The sequence below is a fragment of the Engystomops pustulosus genome, chromosome 4 (assembly GCF_040894005.1).
Source record: "Engystomops pustulosus chromosome 4, aEngPut4.maternal, whole genome shotgun sequence".
NCBI lineage: Eukaryota > Metazoa > Chordata > Amphibia > Anura > Leptodactylidae > Engystomops > Engystomops pustulosus.
Window position 1 is genome coordinate 109,590,165 of NC_092414.1, and position 19,918 is coordinate 109,610,082.

The following is a 19,918-nucleotide window of genomic DNA, read 5'->3' on the forward strand; positions in this document are numbered from 1 at the left end:
ATGTAGGGACTACTGTCCACTGCACTGTGTACAGCCCGTGGGATTAGGCCACCATATTGCACGTTTACACGGGCTGTACTCGTTCGCGTGCAAGAGCCCTTAGTTTCAGCAGGTAAATTGTGGTGACTGATTCTTCTTAACATCGTAGAGACCTTTTCCTCCTCTTTCAAATTGCAACAAAGAAAAGCTTTTATTTAGGTGCACTAAATGGTCTCCTATTAATTTTTGTGGGTGCTATTTGACAAATAACAAAGAGCAGCAGATAAATTTTCCCAGCAATGTCTGCTGATCGCCAAATGTTTTGAGAAGCCAGAGCCATGAAATGGAGGTGACTTGTTTCCAGTATGTTATACAGAAAATGACATTATAAAACAATTAGCACTGTCACAGTTACACAAATCACCTGTCTTCCAAATCTATGTTGAAATCCTGCACAGTAACTTGCCAGTCTTCATACACTAACACACTCTCATTTTCAGGTGCTCCTTAAAGGGTGACTGTGTTCGAGCCAGTGAACCAAATCACTGGTTATGGAGTCCTGATGGTGTCTGCTTGAAGATTGAAAGCACACAACCAAGTAATATGAGTGTTAAACATCTTAGTAATGTAAGTAGTTACCACACATGCAAAACTAAAAGACACCAACGTTGTTCTTTCTCCCTTGTATAAACTGTGTGACATAATGTGTTGGTTTCCCCCATAATGTTATTCTCAACTGAGATTTTTAGCATCCAATTTAATTCAATACTCAGCATGCATGCATGTATTGTATTGTATTCAATTCCAACTTTTACAAAGCGGAGTATGTTTGCATCCCTCATTTTTTCCAGAGTGTGCATCACAATCGGATATATCCCTAACTTGCACATATATGTTTAATATAACTACCATTTCATAGCTAGTCCTCTGTATTTTGTGGTGTGCTTGAGAACACTCAGTTCTCCAATTCAAAAATGGGGAGGACATACATACTCCTTGCTGAAGTTGTCCTATTCTTTAAAGTGGTTTCCCAGGTTATGGAAGAAAATGGAAAAAGCAAGCATTCAACATAAAGAAATAAACTCTAGGCTCTTAGTGATTTATTAATGGATTTTAAATTGTCCTTCCCTGTTTACAAGCAGACAGTATTTGAAGCGGTGCTTTAGTGTTCCCTTGCCCTATTACTGGCAGTCCATCCAAAATATAATACAGTCTATGGCTCCTCCGGAAATTATTTCAAGAGTGGAAGTCCAAAGTCAAACAAGATGTGCTACTACTAGACCCCTAGGACAAGAGTGGTGAATGTCCTACATAATTGATGAGACTAATGCCACAAGTGTCACAAGTACAACATCCGCTCAAATACTAGGCATAAAATACCATCTAATGCTTGTAATATGAAGCACCCAAAGGTCAACAAACATGCTTTTTCTAGAACCTTTTTAAGTGTGGTGGATTGGTTTCTGGGGGTCTGAAGGTACATCTATATCTTTGTGGAATACCTCCCTCTTTTATTTATAAATTGTTTTAATATTTTTTTGTTGCATTTAAGGGGAATATTTATTATTTGTTTTCTTTTTGTCTTTTTTTTTTGCATTGAAGAATCACAATATTGTTGCACTGTGGTTTTTCTACTTTTTGGTCACAGGGGTGTTTCACTTTCTAGGTTGCAAGAAGAACATATTGGTTTATATTCATTGTTTGATTTGTTTTATGCTGTTTGCAGCTATTTTAACACACTAAGCCCCTCCCCCCTGTTCCAAATCATTTTGTTGTCTATAACTATAGGGGTGGCTCACCTTATGTTTTAGTGGTGCTACGGGGATACAGAGCTGACTGCTTTACACTCAGTATTCTCTGTTTATACAGTGCTGAATGGAGGGGAAGCTTCCTGGCAGCTCCCTCAGTGACTAAAAATGTATTTCCAATCCTGAGGAAAGTGGGCTCACAGGCAGATAAATGTCAATTACAAGAACAGGGCTTCTGTTATCTTTAATGAATGAAGTGGCAGGTTGTGTGTGTGTTCTCCTGCAAATTGGGGATAACAATAAACATATGGGTAAACCCCTTCAAAACAATTAATAGAAATGCTTAGTTATGAATGTCAGCTGGACTAGAACCTGCTTCATAAGCTGGCTGATACATCGGAATGCAGGAACTAAGTCCTTGTGTTTGAGCCCATAGATATGGGGAAGTATTCTAGGTGTTGTAGAAAAGTCTAGCACACTTTCATGAAGTCTCAGAGAGAAGGCTTATTATTGAGAGGGGTATGAGCTAAATAGTCTTTTTGCCTTATCAGATATTTATTTTGGCTTAACAGGTTATGTTAATTGTGGCCCCTTCAATAACTTTATATGAAGAAGACCGGCTGACTTGTAACTTTGGAGGGAATTTCCAGGCAGCCATTCTTGGAGATGATGGATCTATTTCTTGTCCTCACCCTGTTAAAATCCCTGCTACTCCAACCGGCCAGGGTAAGTAATATGGCAATAATAATAATATAAAAAAATGAAATAACTTCCATAGTAAAAACTTGTTTTGTTTTTGTTTTTTTCAATACAGACTATGTTAACGTCACAATTGAACTGTTTGTGACTGAAAGATCTGTTTTCTTGGCTGATTATACTTATCAATTTTACAAGTGTGAAGAGTCTATGAATCTTTCAGAAAATTTACCGTGAGTTATTTTAATATTATTTAGTTTACTCTTTGCCCTTCTTCCATTCTGACATGAGAGTAATTTAGAATATGTCTTTATTCCCCAGATGCATTTCATGTGTAACTACCCAATGGGAATGTCGATGGGACATAAATGATCATAGATGCATTGATGCTTCTCCAAGTAACGAACAGTCTACAATCAATGTGGTAAATGCTCACATTTTGCACAATTTGATAACTTTGTAATTAAAGGGGTATTCCAGGAATAAGCTTAATTCATATACAAAAGGGTTCCTAAAATATTAAGCTTATATGTACCGTATATTCCAGCGTATAAGACGACTTTTGAAGACAGAAAAATCTTCTGTCTTCTCTGGGGTCGTCTTATACGCTGGTAATCCCGACCGCCCGCCGTGTATTCACGGCGGCGGTCGGGTCCTGGTGCATGGAGAGGGCTCACGGGCTGAGCCCTCTGCATAGCCGGTAAGTCTTTGCTGCATATTGTATACTACTGGGGGCTGTGCTGTATACTACTGGGGGCTGTGCTGTAATGGTAATGTTGTTGTTGCATGCCTTATGTTTATGAGCGACAGTTTTCCTGCTATATACCTGCATGTCATAAGAATTTACATTAAAAAAAGGACCATGTTAAATTCAAATCTGTTTTTTTTTTTTTTTTTTTTTTTACCGGTGTTTTTTATGCGTTGGAAAAGGGGTAGTCTTATACGGCGAATATATCTTAAACTCTGTATTTTAAACAGGAAAGTAGGGGGGTCGTCTTATACACCAGGTCGTCTTATACGCCGGAATATACGGTAATTAGTTGTTATTTAAAATTTTGCTCCCCTTAGCAGAAAAATGCTGGTGACATACACTGTAATGAAGAATTAAAATGCTACTGGCCCTTTAATCAGTCCGTTAATCTCCTCCGCGCGGTCCGTTGTAGAGCATACACAGGACAGAAGATGGCCGCTGGGCAGGGTCATGTGATCACCACTACATTTGGCTGTAGTGGGTTAGTTGCAGTGCCTCCAGTATGGCCAGTGTTGTGGTGATGGCAGTTACACATCATTACTATGGTAACAGAGCAAGAAAACCTGTTACATCATCACTGAGAGCAGGGCATAAGAGGAGGAGGAGTTACTGAGAACTAAAGGATCTTGTAGTTTCCAGTGGTGGCCATCTTAATGATAACTCTAGAGAGGCCGTAAAATTTTGTGAATCATAAAATCAAACTATTTAGGCTCCATTTTGTGACTGATGACATTAAGTTTTGTCACATTCATTTATTTATAACATTATGGGTTTTTGTATCGGGCGTGCCCGGAATACCCCTTTAAAACTTAATCTTACAATCTGTAACCCCCATTACTTTCATTTGGTTCATCACAAGTTGGCAAAGTTGGTGTACTTAAATGTATGCAGTTCTTAGTGGTGGTTCTGGATGAAACTACTGGAGTAACATTTCAGTTCCTGTTACCTGGATTTCTCTTTTTCGGTTAATAAAATGTGTAACTATTCAGACACCTCTTTTTTTGCTATTCCTGCATGTGCCACTGTTATTTTTCTTTCTGCTGTTTAAAATATTTATTTATTTATTTTTTTTTAATATAATTTCAGGAAGATCGTTGTCCACAGTTCTACCAGCTGGTTCCATCAACTATACCAATGCAGCTAAAACGTACTATCAATTTTTATGGGAAGAATCTTGATAATTTCCTGGTAATTCAACACAGATTTTGTGCTGTAGCCTCTGTGACTGTCCAATAGTGAAATGTGTAATTGTACATTAGTAGAACTCTGTTAGGACCAGTTCACAACTTTTATATTTTTGGCCAAAACCAGGAGTGGTCAAACACACAGAACTCAAACAAATAATTTCTGGTACATCACGTGTCGCAATGTAAAAGTCATTTTTATTAGATATGAAATATAAGCATGAATTTCTTAGATGCCAGTCAGATTTAAAAACTTTTCCCGAATATCACGTGGTGATAAAATCCTCTGTGATCACAGGATTTGTATACAGTAAAACCATACTTTGGAAAATACTGAATAGAGAAGTATATAATTTCTATTTCAGGAACAATTTAAAGTTTTTCTACAAAATACAGAATATTTCAAAAAAATAGTTAAAACTATTGGTGCTTACAACATGAGTACGGAGAAGAAGAGGCGGCACTCACCGATGCGTGCAAGATCCTTTATTGAGGTGCGGTACGACAACGGAGCGAAGCCAGGCCCCGCTCCGTTGTTGTACCGCACCTCAATAAAGGATCTTGCACGCATCGGTGAGTGCCACCTTTTCTTCTCCGTACTCTTGTTGTAAAGGCCTTACTATCGGCTGAGCACCACCGGCAACGTGCATACTGTAAAGGGGCTGCTCCACTCCTGTGACGTCCCTGCCAGACGCAGGTGAGAAGCACCTGTATCGTATTGGATGGTGTCAAGAATCTTATTCTACCTTGGACTTACTATTGGTGCTTACTGTGATTTTATAAAGGGTGCATGGCGTTCGTCTGACTAATCACAAAGAACATAAATCTAAAGCACCTTATGCTCTCTGCAGTACCGGACTGAACTGGTACATATCTTTCTCCATTACTGGTGAAAAAATTACTGGGATAAAACATTTATTTAATTCTTAATGGTTGGACTTGACGGACTTGTCTTTTTCCGGCCTTATATACTATGATACTATGAATAAAATAAGGGAGATGTGAACTCGCCCTAATAATAATATACTAGCCTCCCTATTTAAGTGTTTCCTCCACAATAACAGCCGGTAGTGGGTTATAATATAGGCGATTTGGGCGGTAGCCCAGGGCCCAAACCTTTTAGAGACTTTCACCCATGATATCCTCATACATGGTTCTTGCTGTCAATAAAAATATACACGAGCAATTTCAGGAAAGCACAGATTGAAAGCAGGCAGAAAGGGCTGTATGAATATTATCGGTCCTACAAGTCTAGGGTTTTAGACCCCTAGACTTGTAGGACCGATAATATTCATACAGCCCAGGGCCCATGGCAGTCTTAATCCACCCCTGATAATTTATCACCTTTCCAAGAACTATTTTGCCCTCCATTTTGGCTTCTTTTGGCTTCTATTTTAAAATATGTTTTATCTTTTAAAATTTAGGGAAAATCTTTTATTGCTGGGAATGACAAGCTAAGGTTCACGGATCCTGTAGTGGAGAAGGAAGGCATGTTCTCATTGTCAATCCCAGAGGTATTTATCTAAAGCAGTTTGCATCACTGGACGCTTTTTATAACAACAACTGAGTTATAGATTGTGTAGTCAGTCTTTATGGATGCCTCAAGACACATTACGCACCTATAATTTGTTTGCCATTACATGCTCATATATCTTTAATTCAAATTTTAGGCCATGTATTTTCTGTTTTTCAGTACATGAGAGGGTTGAATTTGGTAGTTTTTATTTTATAATTTTTTTTTAACCCCACCCTTGAACGAACCCGTTCTGCCACGAGACTTCTTGTTGTCAATGCCTTCTATGGCTGGGATCTGAATAGCTCTGTCTTGGCCTTACAGCGTTGGTTACAGAGACAGTCAAATTCTGCTGTGCTGCAATTTTTTTTTTTTTAATCAGTCCTGTAAAGCCACATACACGTGCGGGGCACAGTTGGCTATATGGTTTCCCCAAATACTGTTATCTTTATAAGGGTTACAGAATCCTCATAAAAACTAAAACTTACAACCTGCATATTAAATATACAATGCCTGTAAGCAAGTAAAATTGTCTCTCAGAATCACCCTTTTTTCTAGGGTGTTTTTGTGTGGTTTATTTTGCAGCCCCAGAGTTAAAATTTTAGGTTGAGGGAATTAAATAATCTTCAAGATTATGTCTTATTTTCATTTTTTTTTTAAGATAAGTTGAGGGGCTTTACATGTTTTGTTTTGTATTCTTATCTATCCTGTGTATTGATAGCAGATTATGTAATGCTTTATTATAAATGCAGATTGTATGCCATCGTGTAAGCTGTCTTCATTTCTATTTAGTTACCTGCTCAAGATGAAGAATCTGTTGCACTTGATATTTACATTAAAGTGAATGATCGAAAGATTGACAGCAAGCTGAATGGTATGTTCATCTTGTCAATCACGCCGGTAAAATACTGCAGAGCTTTTAGTATTCAGTAGGTTTACACTCCCCCCGTAAACTGTGTCAGCTTTTCATATAAATGATGATAAACCTTCAGCAATATGCAAAGTAGTATGCAATTGTAATGGGAATGGTTTACACACTATGATGATTGGTCAAATGGTGTTTTTTTTTATTTTATGAAGGATTGGGAAACCAGGTTGTTTAGCTGTTTGCTATGATTTATAGGAAAGATGACGCCATACAGCTGGTTTTAAGCAGTTGCACCAGTACAATTATTGGGTCATCTACACAGGCCATAGATTTTCACCATATAGAAGGCATGGGACTGTTTTTTTTTTTTGGGGCGGCTTGTATTAAAAAAGAAATTTACATGAGAAATAGTTGCTCTAAAAATCTATTTTTTCTGTAAAACCCCCTTCAATGTTTTGTTTTCCGCCAAATGCGCTAAACTAGTCTACAGTGGTAACTTCATTAAACAAATTCATTAAAATATGACGGGTAGCGCCCTGCACAGGATGGCAGGGCCCTACCTATCCTTCGTACATCTAAGTGTTTTATTGAGAGAGTTTTCCATATGTTCTGCCTATATAGGACACCACAATGTTTTTGATTATATGCCAATGATGGTAGTCGGTACCAATTTATATTAAGTCCTGTGAGTACTGTATCAAATATTGTCCAACGTGAGTCTTTTATTGGGTTATTCACAATATTATTATTTTTGATAGCTCCAATGACTATTGATAATATTCCTTATATAAACATGTGTGATTAGGCTATTTGTCAGTGCCTCTTTAAATATATTTATCTTGGTATGAGTCCAAACAGCAGCACGACAACTGGTTATATTAGTTTGTCATATAGTGTGCTATCCAAATTTCAGCTTTTTTACATTGGTAGCTTCGACAGAAAATAATAATGAGTAAAGGATCACACCTTATTAGTTTATGGTGCAAGCTTCTCATATTAGTGATACAGTGATCCAACTTGTATCAGAGAAAAGCTCCAGCTAGAAGTTTATAGTAATATAAAAAATTATTCTTTATTTATATAGCGCCTACAGACTTCCTATAGAAAATATTGGTTACTTTGTTTCTATACTAAATAAAGCTGATAACATGATTTAAGTTGCTGCAGTTGATGTTATGGTATGTTTTTATCCATAGTAAGCCTTTACAACTGCTTTTTTGGAAGAAGCGATTGTAGCTTGTGTCTGGCTGCCGATCCACAGTATGGGTGTGTCTGGTGTGGTAACAAATGTGTCTACAACGAGACGTGTAAAGTACCTGCTGCAACAGAGTGCCCTGAACCTTTAATCACAGATGTAAGTCTCTATCTTCACCCTTATATGTGTGGCAACAAAAAAAATAAGTGAAATAATTAATAAAGGGTTATTCCATGATAAGTGACTTTTTGGTACTACACATTGTCACATGTTATAGAATAGACCTTTACCTTTTCACTAATTTTCTTGCCTTTTTATACCGCCCTGTACATTACTTCCAGATATCATAATGGTTTTGCAATTATTTGTGTTGAGCGTCTCAACTGTGACATTTTTTGTGAAATAGTTTATATTGTAAATATATACTTGCACAGTTATGTTTTTCTATTGAGCTGTTTTCCCCATTTCCCTTGCCTTGGGATTTCTACAGGCAAAGATGCCGGATTTTGTTTAATTTAAAGCCGTTCAATAAAGCTACCTGCTGATTAGTAGAGGACCAAACTTGTGAAATGGATGTGCAGCGCTTCTTCATCTCCACTGCAAGACAGATTTTAGACAGTATAACCTTTCCTTCAGTGGGATCCACTTTTGTTTTTGTTTCTCTCCTAGATGGTGGCTTCTCGCTGCTCGCCTTGTTAATTTTCTGTAGTATTTTGTGAGTTTTCCTATGAAACTTGAGAATATAGAAACTAGATCCCACTTGAGGCTTGTCAGTAAAGTCATTACAGTAGAATGATGCATATTTATTCTACTTTAAAAAACTTTGTTAAAAAATAACTTTAGTGGATGTCTATACCCATACAGCTTAGTGCTAGTTCATAAATAACAACTTACCACCTTTACAAAAGAAAGATAAGGCTATAATTGCTGTGTGAACAATTCACACTAATCATGAGATGGAGGTCCTTGTGTGAACATGTTTTTACTGAGGCCAATAACATTATTTTTTTTATGTTTTGTTTCTTACTTTTTTCTATAACCTAAGTACAATACAATTAGGTAGCGGAAGACAAACATAAGATACATAGAAGTGGGTATAGAGACCCAAACACTGAGCATTGCAAAATAAAAAATACACCTGATACATTTGATTAATACTTTGATCACAAATCCAGTGGATTGTTACTTGTGGATTCAGATGATAAAAGAACTACCATGGTGGCCTATACATCGCACCAGAGAGCCACGGTAACAATAACACTGCAATAAATTGCACAGTGCTCCATGGCCACGTTCTTCACCTGTATTTGCCACTAAACACAACAATTTGCAGTCTGCTTTGCTTGTACATAGTGTGTAATTGCTGGACTATATTTTATGTGCACATATTTGGTTATAGTATAACATAAAATGTTTGTGTTTAGTTTACACCAAAAGCTGCACCCTTGAATGGAGGTATACTGCTAACTATAATGGGATCAAACTTGGGAATAACTTCTAATGATGTGGAAGAAATTGAAGTTGCTGGTACGAAATGTATGTTCAAGCCAGAAAGCTATTCTGTTTCTACCAGGTGAGTTTACCTGCTCTGTTCCCATTCCGCATTCCCCTTGATATTTGTATCCCTATGCTTGATGCACTTGGACGTCTTGCCAAAGAGCTGCCTATGAATGTCCATAAAACTTCTTATAAATACTCACTAAGGGGTAAATTTGCATGAACCCCACTACGTTGATGTCTTTAGTGCAGGAAATTCATGAACAATAGAGGGTAGTTGGAAGATATAGTTAAATATAGTTGCACATTAAAGATTGCTTGTAGCATTAAAGGGGTATTCCGGGAATATGAACATCTGGCACAAAAACCCATGATGATAAAAATAAATGAATACAACAATACTCAATGTCGTTAGTCACAAAACGGAGCTTAAATAATTTGATTTTATGATTTACAAAATTTATGGCCTCTCTAAAGTAGGTGGAGTTATCACTAAGATGGCCGCCACTGGAAACTACAAGTTCCATGATCCTTTAGTTCTCAGTAACTCCTCCTCCCTCTTATGCTCTGCTCCCAGTGATGATCTAACAGGATTTCTTGCTCGGTTACCATAGTAATGATGTGTAACTGCCATCACCACAACACTGACCATACTGGATGCACTGCAACCACCCGACAACAGCCAAACCTAGTGGTGATCACATGACCCTGCCCAGGCAGGTACAGGACATGTGATGTGGACATGTGACCAGCAGCCATCTTCTGTCCTGCAATGGACCGCGCGGAGGAAGTTAACGGACTGATTAAAGGGCCAGTAGCATTTTAATTCTTCATTACAGTCTATGTCATCAGCATTTTCTGCTAAGGGGAGCAAAATTTTAAATAACAACTACTTACACATTAGCTTATATTTTGAGTGCCCACTTGTATTTGAATTATGCTGATTCCTGGAATACCCCTTTAAGGAGTAAGTAAACCTTTAGAGCAAATCTAGTTTGTTTTTTTTTTACATGCTTTATTTAGTAAAGCAGCTTCTCTGTGCCTTTTTTATTTTGCTTTTTTCTCCTGCTGTGAGCAAAAAATCTTCAGAGGTCAGCAGATAAATTATCTAGGGTCTGTCTGTACAGAATTCATTCATTAGACTCTTTCTGATCTGTGGAGTCATAAAGATGATTTACACAAACTGCTTAAAGTAAGGAAGAAACGCAAGGGGAAATGGGACACAGGAACATATTTCTTTGATTAAGTATATAACAAAGATTATTAACATCTGCACTATTTATTTATGCAAATTCATTGAAAGTTTAGTTACACTTTGTGGTAAAATTCTTGGCTTGCCCTGTGATGTATGTAAAGGTAAGCATCCACAGAACTGAAAAGCTAACACGGCACATAAGCTCAACAACACAGAGCAGCAAAGTTTTGCACAGACTAAACATTTTCTAGTTGAGAGGCCATTATAAATTATAAGAAAATGTTCATAATAATATGTCTTGTGGAATGCAGGCATTCTAGAAACTGACTGTGTGCCATTACTGCTTCAGTTGAGTATATAGATTTGTATTCTTATGCCAGAATTTACACTCCCAAAAATGCGAAAACAAAAGACATTCAATATTTTATTGTAATCTAATCCTCTAATAATAAACAGGTGGTCCCCTACTTAAGAACACCCAAATTGGACAACCCGGATACTGCCTGTATTATTAAACGCACAACCTGCAATATATAAAAAGTAAAACTTTAATATGTACAACCAACGTTATCACAGTTTGCTGCAAAATTGCATTTAATACAAAAATTCTACAAAAATAAAATGTAGTTTCCAAAACACAGTAAATCTGTGAAGGTTTTATACATACACCACATGTGTATATTCACTTGAACGTTAAAGTGTAACCGTCATTCTGAGCAAAAAAAACCTAAAATACATAATTCTTCTCCTGGTGTCCCTGGGAATCATTCCTCAAAGTATTTTGCCTCTCGGTCCTCATTTAGTACCTTTTTTGGCCCATAGCAACCAGGGTTTCCAGCTCTCAAAAAAACTACAATCAGCAAGATGGAGGGACGGAGCCTCCTGTCACCTCATCACAAGCGCCTGCTGCTGACCAATGACACCAGAGCTATCTTATATCTATGTCCTATCTATCAATGATCTATCTATCTCTCTATCTATCTTTCTATCTATGTATATCCTATCTATATCATATCTATTTATCTACCTACCTAAGTAACACTCCAGCACAGCACATGAGGGCACAGCTGGGAGATTGTCTCCTGCCACTTCCTTGTGTGAGGTGGTGGGGGAGGGGGGGCTGGAGTTTCTGTCAGTGTGGATTATTTGTTATACAGTATACAGGTGTAGGGGAAGCTGAGGAGAGATATGTGTTTAGGTGCTTGGTCACTATATTACTGAGGTCTTCTCCCTGCACATGGCTGAGTGCTGGGGCAGTGACACATGAGGTGATCAGCTGTGTGCAGGGAGACCTGAGGTAACAGCTGATTGGAGGGAGAGAGCTGGGGGCGTGTCTCCTGTTCCGGAATGTCCATAGTAACAGCCATATGAGCAGTCACTGCCATCTAGGGAAAGTCTGCAGAATACAAGAGGAAGGAGCAAGATTCGGGTAACTAATCCAATTACCTGCCCTACAACATATCAAAAGTTTTTTGAAATGACGGTTACACTTTAAATCTGCAGGTTGGGCTAAACACTTTTGGCAGAAAAATGCACCATGGATTATACAAATATATTATTATACACTTTCTTACACTATTATAACCAGAACGAGAAACTATATATCCCTAAACCAAACTAATGAGATAACAAAAGTCACTTTTAGATATTAATATTTCATATTAGTGCAATAATAGAACCTCCTGTTCATGAGAATTTGAGTTAGAACATCATAGCATAGGTATAAATGAGCAGGTTTTAAACACCCAAAAATGAACCAAACTCTATTAGACGCCCTGAATGGCGACATCACTGCAGAAGAAATAGACAGTCATAGGTGGTCTCAAGAATGGCAACCCTATGGGCCAGACGAATACACAGCCTTCAAGAGCAAGGTCACTCCAGTCCTAACACCTTACTTCAATAACCTATTGCAAGGCGAGAAGCTCCCCCTGCACTTTAAAACATCATACATCAGGACCTACTAAATACGGGATCTAATCGCCCAATATCCTTGATCGAGCAGGATGTGAAACTGCTGTCCATTATTATGGCAGAAAGACTTTTGCAATATATGCCAATGCTAGTGGAGAATGTGGGCTTTATTTAGAGGGCAGCAGTAACTAACATCAGGAAAGTCCTGACTGTACTAGATAGAGTGCAGCTCTGCCCGCAGCCAGGAGAACACCTAGTCTTGTTGTCAGTAGATGCCCAAACCGCTGATACCCGGCCTCGGCCCAGCCTGACCTGAGAATCAATCTAGTAAGCTCCAATCTGACATATTTAGGTATCCATATTGACCGAACTCAATTTACACACTTAATTATCCTCTTCTGACAGAACTAACACGCTGGCAACAGCTTTCCTAACAATGTTGGGCAGAAGTCACTTATTTAAGATGATCCCATTCCCCAGACTTGTATACTCACTACAGACCATCCCAGTGTTATTAAAACATGTAGATGTAGCCGGACTAATGAGGGCTTTCCAGTCTTTTATTTGGAGGAGGAAAAGACCGCAGACTGCAGCATGTAAATTGATGTTGAACAAATCTGAAATTTGGGTGAATGTACCAAAAATTAGGGAGTACAATTTGTCAAGCCTCTTTCGCCATGTTATATATTGGGTCCACGCAACTGAAAAGTTCTCAAACACTGAGCTAAAGCAGAAACTTGTGGTACCCAACGACTCTCTTACATACAAAATATACCAGGTGGCCCACAGTAGCAAAAAAGTCAATAGTGTTGAGAGATACCTTAGTGGCATGGAAGGAGGTCCAGAAGCTGTACACCCTACCTTTTCTTTTTTTTTCCAAATACATGCTAAAAAAGGGACTCAGGAGGGTGGGCGACCTATTCTATGAGACAAAACACGGTTGGCTCACTGAGCAGGAGCTACAGCAGAGATACTGGCTAACTGGCTGTGTGTCATTTACATTTCACCAATTGCATAATTTCCTAAGAGGAAGGGTAGCAGATGTGAAAAGGAGATTGCTGAGATATCCTTCTCAACACTCTTGGGAACCCCGCAGAGTATGCAATCCATTTCCATGCTATATAATGACCTCAAAAAGCAACTGCTCAAAAGGGGTAAAGCTGACTGTAGGCAGATGCTGGGCCCGCAAATTCCAAGAATGGGAGGTATACGAAGGGAGCCTAAAAGGATGGGCTTAGATCTGCAAAGATGTACTGAGTGAGCATGGAGGGAAACTATTATATATATATTTTTTTTTTTTTTAAGACTGCCTTACTATGGGTTTAATCTTCCCAAGACGCACTATAAGCCTGACAGACTGATCGAGTAACTGAAATGCTCCATATGCTCCTGACCTATGGAAACTCTCACAAACTTTCTGGACCTTAGTCAGAGATCATATTTGGGTTCATTGGAAGATAGAGTTGCCTATGGACCCACTGCTTCTTATCTTTATGTGGAAGGGGTGGAAGACCAAGATGACAGCCTCGTTTTACATCTAGGCTTGCATGCCCTTTTACTACCCTGCGACACAAGGACAAGCTGACAAAGGGATTTTTCAAATAATGGAAAACCTTTATTGTCACACAAATGTCTAGAGTGGAGATTGTAAGGCTAGTTTTGTCTTTCTGTCTGACGCAATGGTACAACACAGAACTCCTAAAAGGTCCCCTTGGGGCTCTGTAACTATGAGTGAAAGACAGCACAGAGAAAAAATCCCTCCTGAAAATTAAATCAAGTACTAGGTCCCAAATACAAATAAGTCATCTCCCCTTAGGTCATCTTCAGCTTGTTTGTTTGTTGTACTCCTGAAAGAAACTGTATGGTGAATTGTGATAATTGGGGAAATACAAATAACCTCTTAGGATTGTATGCTTTTTATCTGTTATGGAGAGAATGGGTAAAATCTTTTATTCATGAATATGTGTACATTTTATGTGTAATGTGCAACTTTGTGGACGTCTACTCGTAAATTTCTAGGTTATGGTGTTAATGTGTAACCAGATTATGTACAGATGATCAAATGTTTATCCTGTTGCTGCTTTACTGGAAAAAAAGATCTCTCTACAATATATGACAGTTGGAAAGCAAGTGTGCTCGCTGATTATTATTGGTAAGAGAGGGTTAGCTCCTTCGCACTCCACGTCCAATATATCGGACGCTGAGCGCAGTGACTAAGTGCTCTGCGTCCGATATTTAGTGACAGGGTGACAAGTGTATGTGGTGGGTGGGTATTGCAAGGCGACACCCACCCACTGACATCACAGGGCCAATTTGATGGGTCCTGCAATGTCAATCGCTGAAACTGCCCAGTCATTGCAGACTGGCCATTGATCTCGTTCATGAGAGATCATGTCATGACCGATTAGTGTCATAATAGATCATAGTCAGGACAGATCCCCCTGCTCTCCAATGCCATCATTCTGCATTTGGTGGTGTTGGAGAGATGTGTGATCTGTGGGTACTGTTACACAATCACTATTACTAATTATATACACATTCCCAACTGTCACTTTAACTGTGATTATCGTTGATTCCCTGACATGTAGAAACACAATCCTGGTGACATATTATAGAGGACATGTGATTTTAGGGGAAGTGAATGAAAGGTAAGGTTCTTACTATCCAGGGCCTACTAGATACGCCCTTGTGCACTGTAGTGACACCCTATGAGGAAGTATGAGCTATAACTTTGTTGATTTGGGAGCTTTGTTGACTCCATTTATTCTTTCTCAACAGCTAAAACTGCATTGTCTTGGACACTTTTTAGCATAATTTGTTAAAGCAAATCAATCCCTTTAAAAAAAAAAAATCCCTAAAGATACTCCCCCCTGCTCCTCTTCATCTTGATCCTGGCGGTGTTCTTCGCTAAACTTGACATGCCGGGATTATCTATTATTTAGCATCACGCCTCCTGTGTGACGTTGCCTCCCACTCCATGCTCCCAGCATGGGAGAGGGAGGTGCGGGGCTTGTATAATTAGCAGCCCGGAGTGCCAGACGTCTTGTCCCCCTTGCTAATTATAAGCTTCTTTTTTCGGTGATCCTGTCATGTCAAGCTTAGAAAGAACAGAGCTAGGATCTAGATGGAGACGTGGAGGTGAGTTGTTTTTTTTAACTGGCTGATTTCCTTTAAAAGTATGAAAGATACAGGAAAATAAAAATGGGCGAATAATAATTTAATTGCGTATTAACAGTCATAGCAATCCGGTATTTCTTAGATGTATCAATAATTGGGATCTAATATGCAAATGATAGTTCAGTCAGGGTAACATAACGTGACAAAGCCATACAAATGGAGATGTTTACATTTTTGCTGCATAATAGTTCTGATCTAAATAAACCAACAGTGGTAGGTTGTAGGGTTTTTCCTTTGTAAAAAGTCATAGGATAAAAAAAAAGTGTTAATGAATGGGTCCAAATAATTCGGTTAATTTTCAGGCAGGGAATTGTAAAAATCTGCTAATTGTGTTTTTTTTTTTTCATTTGGGAATAACTTTACAGTGTTTGAAAGTGAGAGACACGGCACACATCAGAAAACTAGCACCTCCATTGCAGTCTGTCGCTTCTATATTTGTTTGTGACTAATGAGCTATTACTATTGTAACACATCTAAATGCAATGCAGGAAAGTCATTTACTCATAGTTATTATGACCTGGGACTAGATTAGTCTTGCAGTTATGTAAATTAAAAGTTCTCATGATGTAAATTTTGACTTGGTTAAAACTAGTGTAAAGGTTTTTGTTTTAGATTCAGATTTCCATTCATTTACTTGTGGAATGACAGCATCCATACAAAAAAAAAAAAAACCTTACTGTGCAGACCTTTCAAGAGTCCAAAAGCTGAAACATCAGGAGTTTATTAAAGGAATACTATACCTAGAGGCGCAGTTAATCTTAATAATTTGTTATATATCCTTTGCCAACCTTGTGAAGACCTCCGTCATTGCCAACAGACACTGTTGATGGTATGCTCCATGCAGATCTCCTCTAAAGCAGTGATGTTTTGGGCCTGTGGCTGGGCAACACGAACTTTCAACTCCCTCCAAAGATTTTCAATGGGGTTTTGATTTGGAGACTGGCTAGGCCTCTCCAGGACCTTGAAATGCTTTTTACAAAACCACTCCTTAGGATCATTGTTATGCTAAAAGACCCAGCCACGTTTCATCATCAATACCCTTACTAACGGAAGAAGGTTTGCACTCAAAATCTTACACTACGTAGCCCCATTCATTCTTTCATGTACAAGGATCAATCGTCCTGGACCCTTTGCAGAGAAACAGCCCCTTGTTGTGATGTTGCCACCACCATGCTTGTATTACAGACAAACTGGGTAATAACAAAATAAGGCAAATCGAGCTGGATTGTAATAAAAGATGTTACAAATAGCAACATTACTTAATTTAGCCACTTAATGACCGTCGTATAATGTTTTTATGGCAGCCATTAAGGGTACTTCTTCTGACGAGCCACCTTCCTGTTTCGGCACATCAGAAGAAGATTGCGGAACATTGGATCCTGTAAGTGCCGTTGTCTAGCTGTGTCATCACCACCTGGGTGTACCCTAAGGCTGCTGGTTCCTCTTCACACCAGGTTCCAAATCCTGGCAGGTTCCGACTGAAATTCACTGAGCATGCTCCGTTACTTGCATTATACACTGCAATACATGTGTATTGCAGTGTAAGGGCTTGAACAAGCAATCAGATTAAATAAAATAACACCCCTAATCACTCCAGTTACATATAAAATCTAAATAAAGTATTTAAAACAAAAATACATATTTGGTATCACCGTGTCCGTATTAATCTGTACAATAAATCTAAACCAATATTGAACCTGCCCGGTGAACGAAGTAAAAAAAAGTTCTAAAAAGTAATCAAAAACAGTTACGTGCCCTAATATGGCACTACTGAAAAGAACAACTCTTTTCGGAAAGGATAAACCCTCAACAGAAAAATACAGAAATTATGCCCCTGAAAAGTTGTTGTAAAAAAAAAAGTGATTGCTTAATTTTACTGGGCAGTGGAATAAAGCTAAAATATTATACGTTGAAGTGAGCGGGAAAAAAGTGCTAAAAATCCAAAATAAAAATTGATGATTTTGTCTGTGTCCCCCTTGATATAGTTAATAAAATCTCATGAATTAGCTATTGATCCCCAAAACGAATTATCTGTACATTGTATCTCATCCCCCAAATAATGAGCCCATATATGTTCATATAAACTCATATGTTTGCATTACCAAAAAAATAAAAATTTTATATTATTCTTTTTACTGCTCTGCTCTGAATGGGGCTGCTTTCATCCTATGCCCGGCCGTGCCCATACAGCAGTTAACCACCACACATGCGTTGTCGCTACACTTGAGAGAAATTGGACATCAAACTTTGCAGAGCATTTCATCATTTATTATGAAAGTGTCATATTTTTTACCTAAATGAATGTATTTTCCAAAGAAATTCAAAAGTTTGTAAATCACACTTCTATTTTGTTTTAACCCGTGTTAAACACTTAAAGGGTTAATACACTGGCGATTTTCATGAAAATTTGAAAAATCGCACCTAAAGTTCTAAGCCTAGGACACATAAAATATCATTCCAACATAAAGCAGACATTTTGGAAATGTTTAGTTATCAAGCTTTTTGGGTAGCTTAACCATCTGTCTGGAAAGCAGAACATTGCAAACTTTGAAAATGAATAATTTTTCCAAACTTTTGCCAAATTTTCATATTTTTTTTTCAGTACGAAAGTCTGGTCATTTAAGCTGAAAAAAACATATCTGATAATGGGTGTAAGGATATCTACCCCATGGTCAAAACTGTAAATTGGTGTGTGCCCCCTCTATCAAGAGTTTCCTCGTGAATTTCACAGAACTGTGGAAAAAGTGGATATAAACAATGTGCCAATACAGATTTATGAACGGAAAAGTGTTATAGGAAATCTACCACTAGGATGAAGCATTGTAAACCATGCACAATTATATGCTGGTGTATGTAACCTGTTGTAGGATTGAATCTTTTTAGCTTTTTATGCATCTCTTTAGAAAAAAGATTAACATTTTATGCAAATGAGCCTCGGGCTCCTTAGCTATTTATTAAGCGTGGGGCTCCTAAGGCTCCTTTGTATACTTTTTAAAGTCTTTTTTTTTTTTTTTTTTTTTTTTGTAAAAACAAGGACACAATAATCTAAAAGCAAAGCAGATCATGCCACATGGGACACACACTAGCATGGTGCTTGGTTTACAATCTTTTTCACTCCGTGCCTTCAAAAATCTAAAACTATGTTATTTTTCAATGTAATGAGCTGTATGGGGTCTTGTTTTCTGCATAACAAATTGCACTTCATAGTGATGTTATTTTAAAATGTAAAAAAATTCCAAATGTAGTAAAATTGGTGAACAAATGCATTTGTTCCATTTTCTTGTGGGCTTGGATTTTACAGCCTTCGCTGAGCGCCCCAAATGACTTGTCTACTTTTGGGTCGATACAATCACGGGGACAACAAAATTTATATAGGTTTTATAAAATTGTAATACATTTACAAAAAAAAAAAAATCTTTATTTTGCCATGTTCAGACGCTAATAACTTTTTCATACTTCAGTGTACGGAGCTGTGTGTGGTGTTTTCAGACCCCCTAGGGTACTTTAACGCTAGGTTGTCTGATTCTATCGTATATTGCCATACTACAGAATGGCAATATATGGGGATTTTAAACATCTATTACAATGTAACACATTGGAGCACATTACTTACCTGTTTTATTATGCCTATATCCAGACCTTATAAAAACCATCTAATTAAGTAGACAACAATTGTTGACAAAATATATGTTTTATTAATAGTTAATACACAAATTTTATAGACGTATGATCACCAAGATTAAAACCAGCCCATTAAAATAATCCCTGGTGGACTAAAAAAAGTGCATGGCCATTCCTGTAATAATAGTATCATAATACAAGTAAATACATAGCCAGAGGGACAATAGATATAATATTACAATCAGGATAATTAGAATAGACAAGTTGAAGAAATGTTACACCGGTCACACAATATAGTGCTAATGAACCTCCAAAATATATAGTTTCGTGTGAACACTATTACCCCTAGTATATCACTGGCTATATACAGTATGGATCCTGGTAGGCAAACGCCTAGTAAACACAAATATATAAAGTGCATAGTGCAGAGAAATTCATGTATACCGACCAGGCTGCATCATGCTCAGGAAAAATGGCGATGAACCACAAAAACCCCTGAGCTGTGTGTGGTGTTTTCAGACCCCCTAGGGTACTTTAACGCTAGGTTGTCTGATTCTATCGTATATTGCCATACTACAGA

The 19,918-nt window shown here is 38.0% G+C and overlaps 1 protein-coding gene across 6 annotated transcripts in view; it reads left to right on the forward strand.

Annotated features, from left to right (window-relative positions):
* The window catches only part of PLXNB2 (plexin B2), a 158,984-nt gene that overhangs the window by 95,261 nt on the left and 43,805 nt on the right, over positions 1–19,918 (forward strand). For all 6 annotated transcript variants that reach the window (XM_072147042.1, XM_072147043.1, XM_072147046.1 and 3 more), the window contains 9 exons: positions 480–606; positions 2,300–2,453; positions 2,542–2,656; positions 2,745–2,847; positions 4,261–4,362; positions 5,783–5,872; positions 6,664–6,745; positions 7,936–8,093; positions 9,359–9,507. In XM_072147042.1, the coding sequence (XP_072003143.1) occupies positions 480–606; positions 2,300–2,453; positions 2,542–2,656; positions 2,745–2,847; positions 4,261–4,362; positions 5,783–5,872; positions 6,664–6,745; positions 7,936–8,093; positions 9,359–9,507 (1,080 nt within the window). The remainder of the gene's footprint in view (positions 1–479; positions 607–2,299; positions 2,454–2,541; positions 2,657–2,744; positions 2,848–4,260; positions 4,363–5,782; positions 5,873–6,663; positions 6,746–7,935; positions 8,094–9,358; positions 9,508–19,918) is intronic.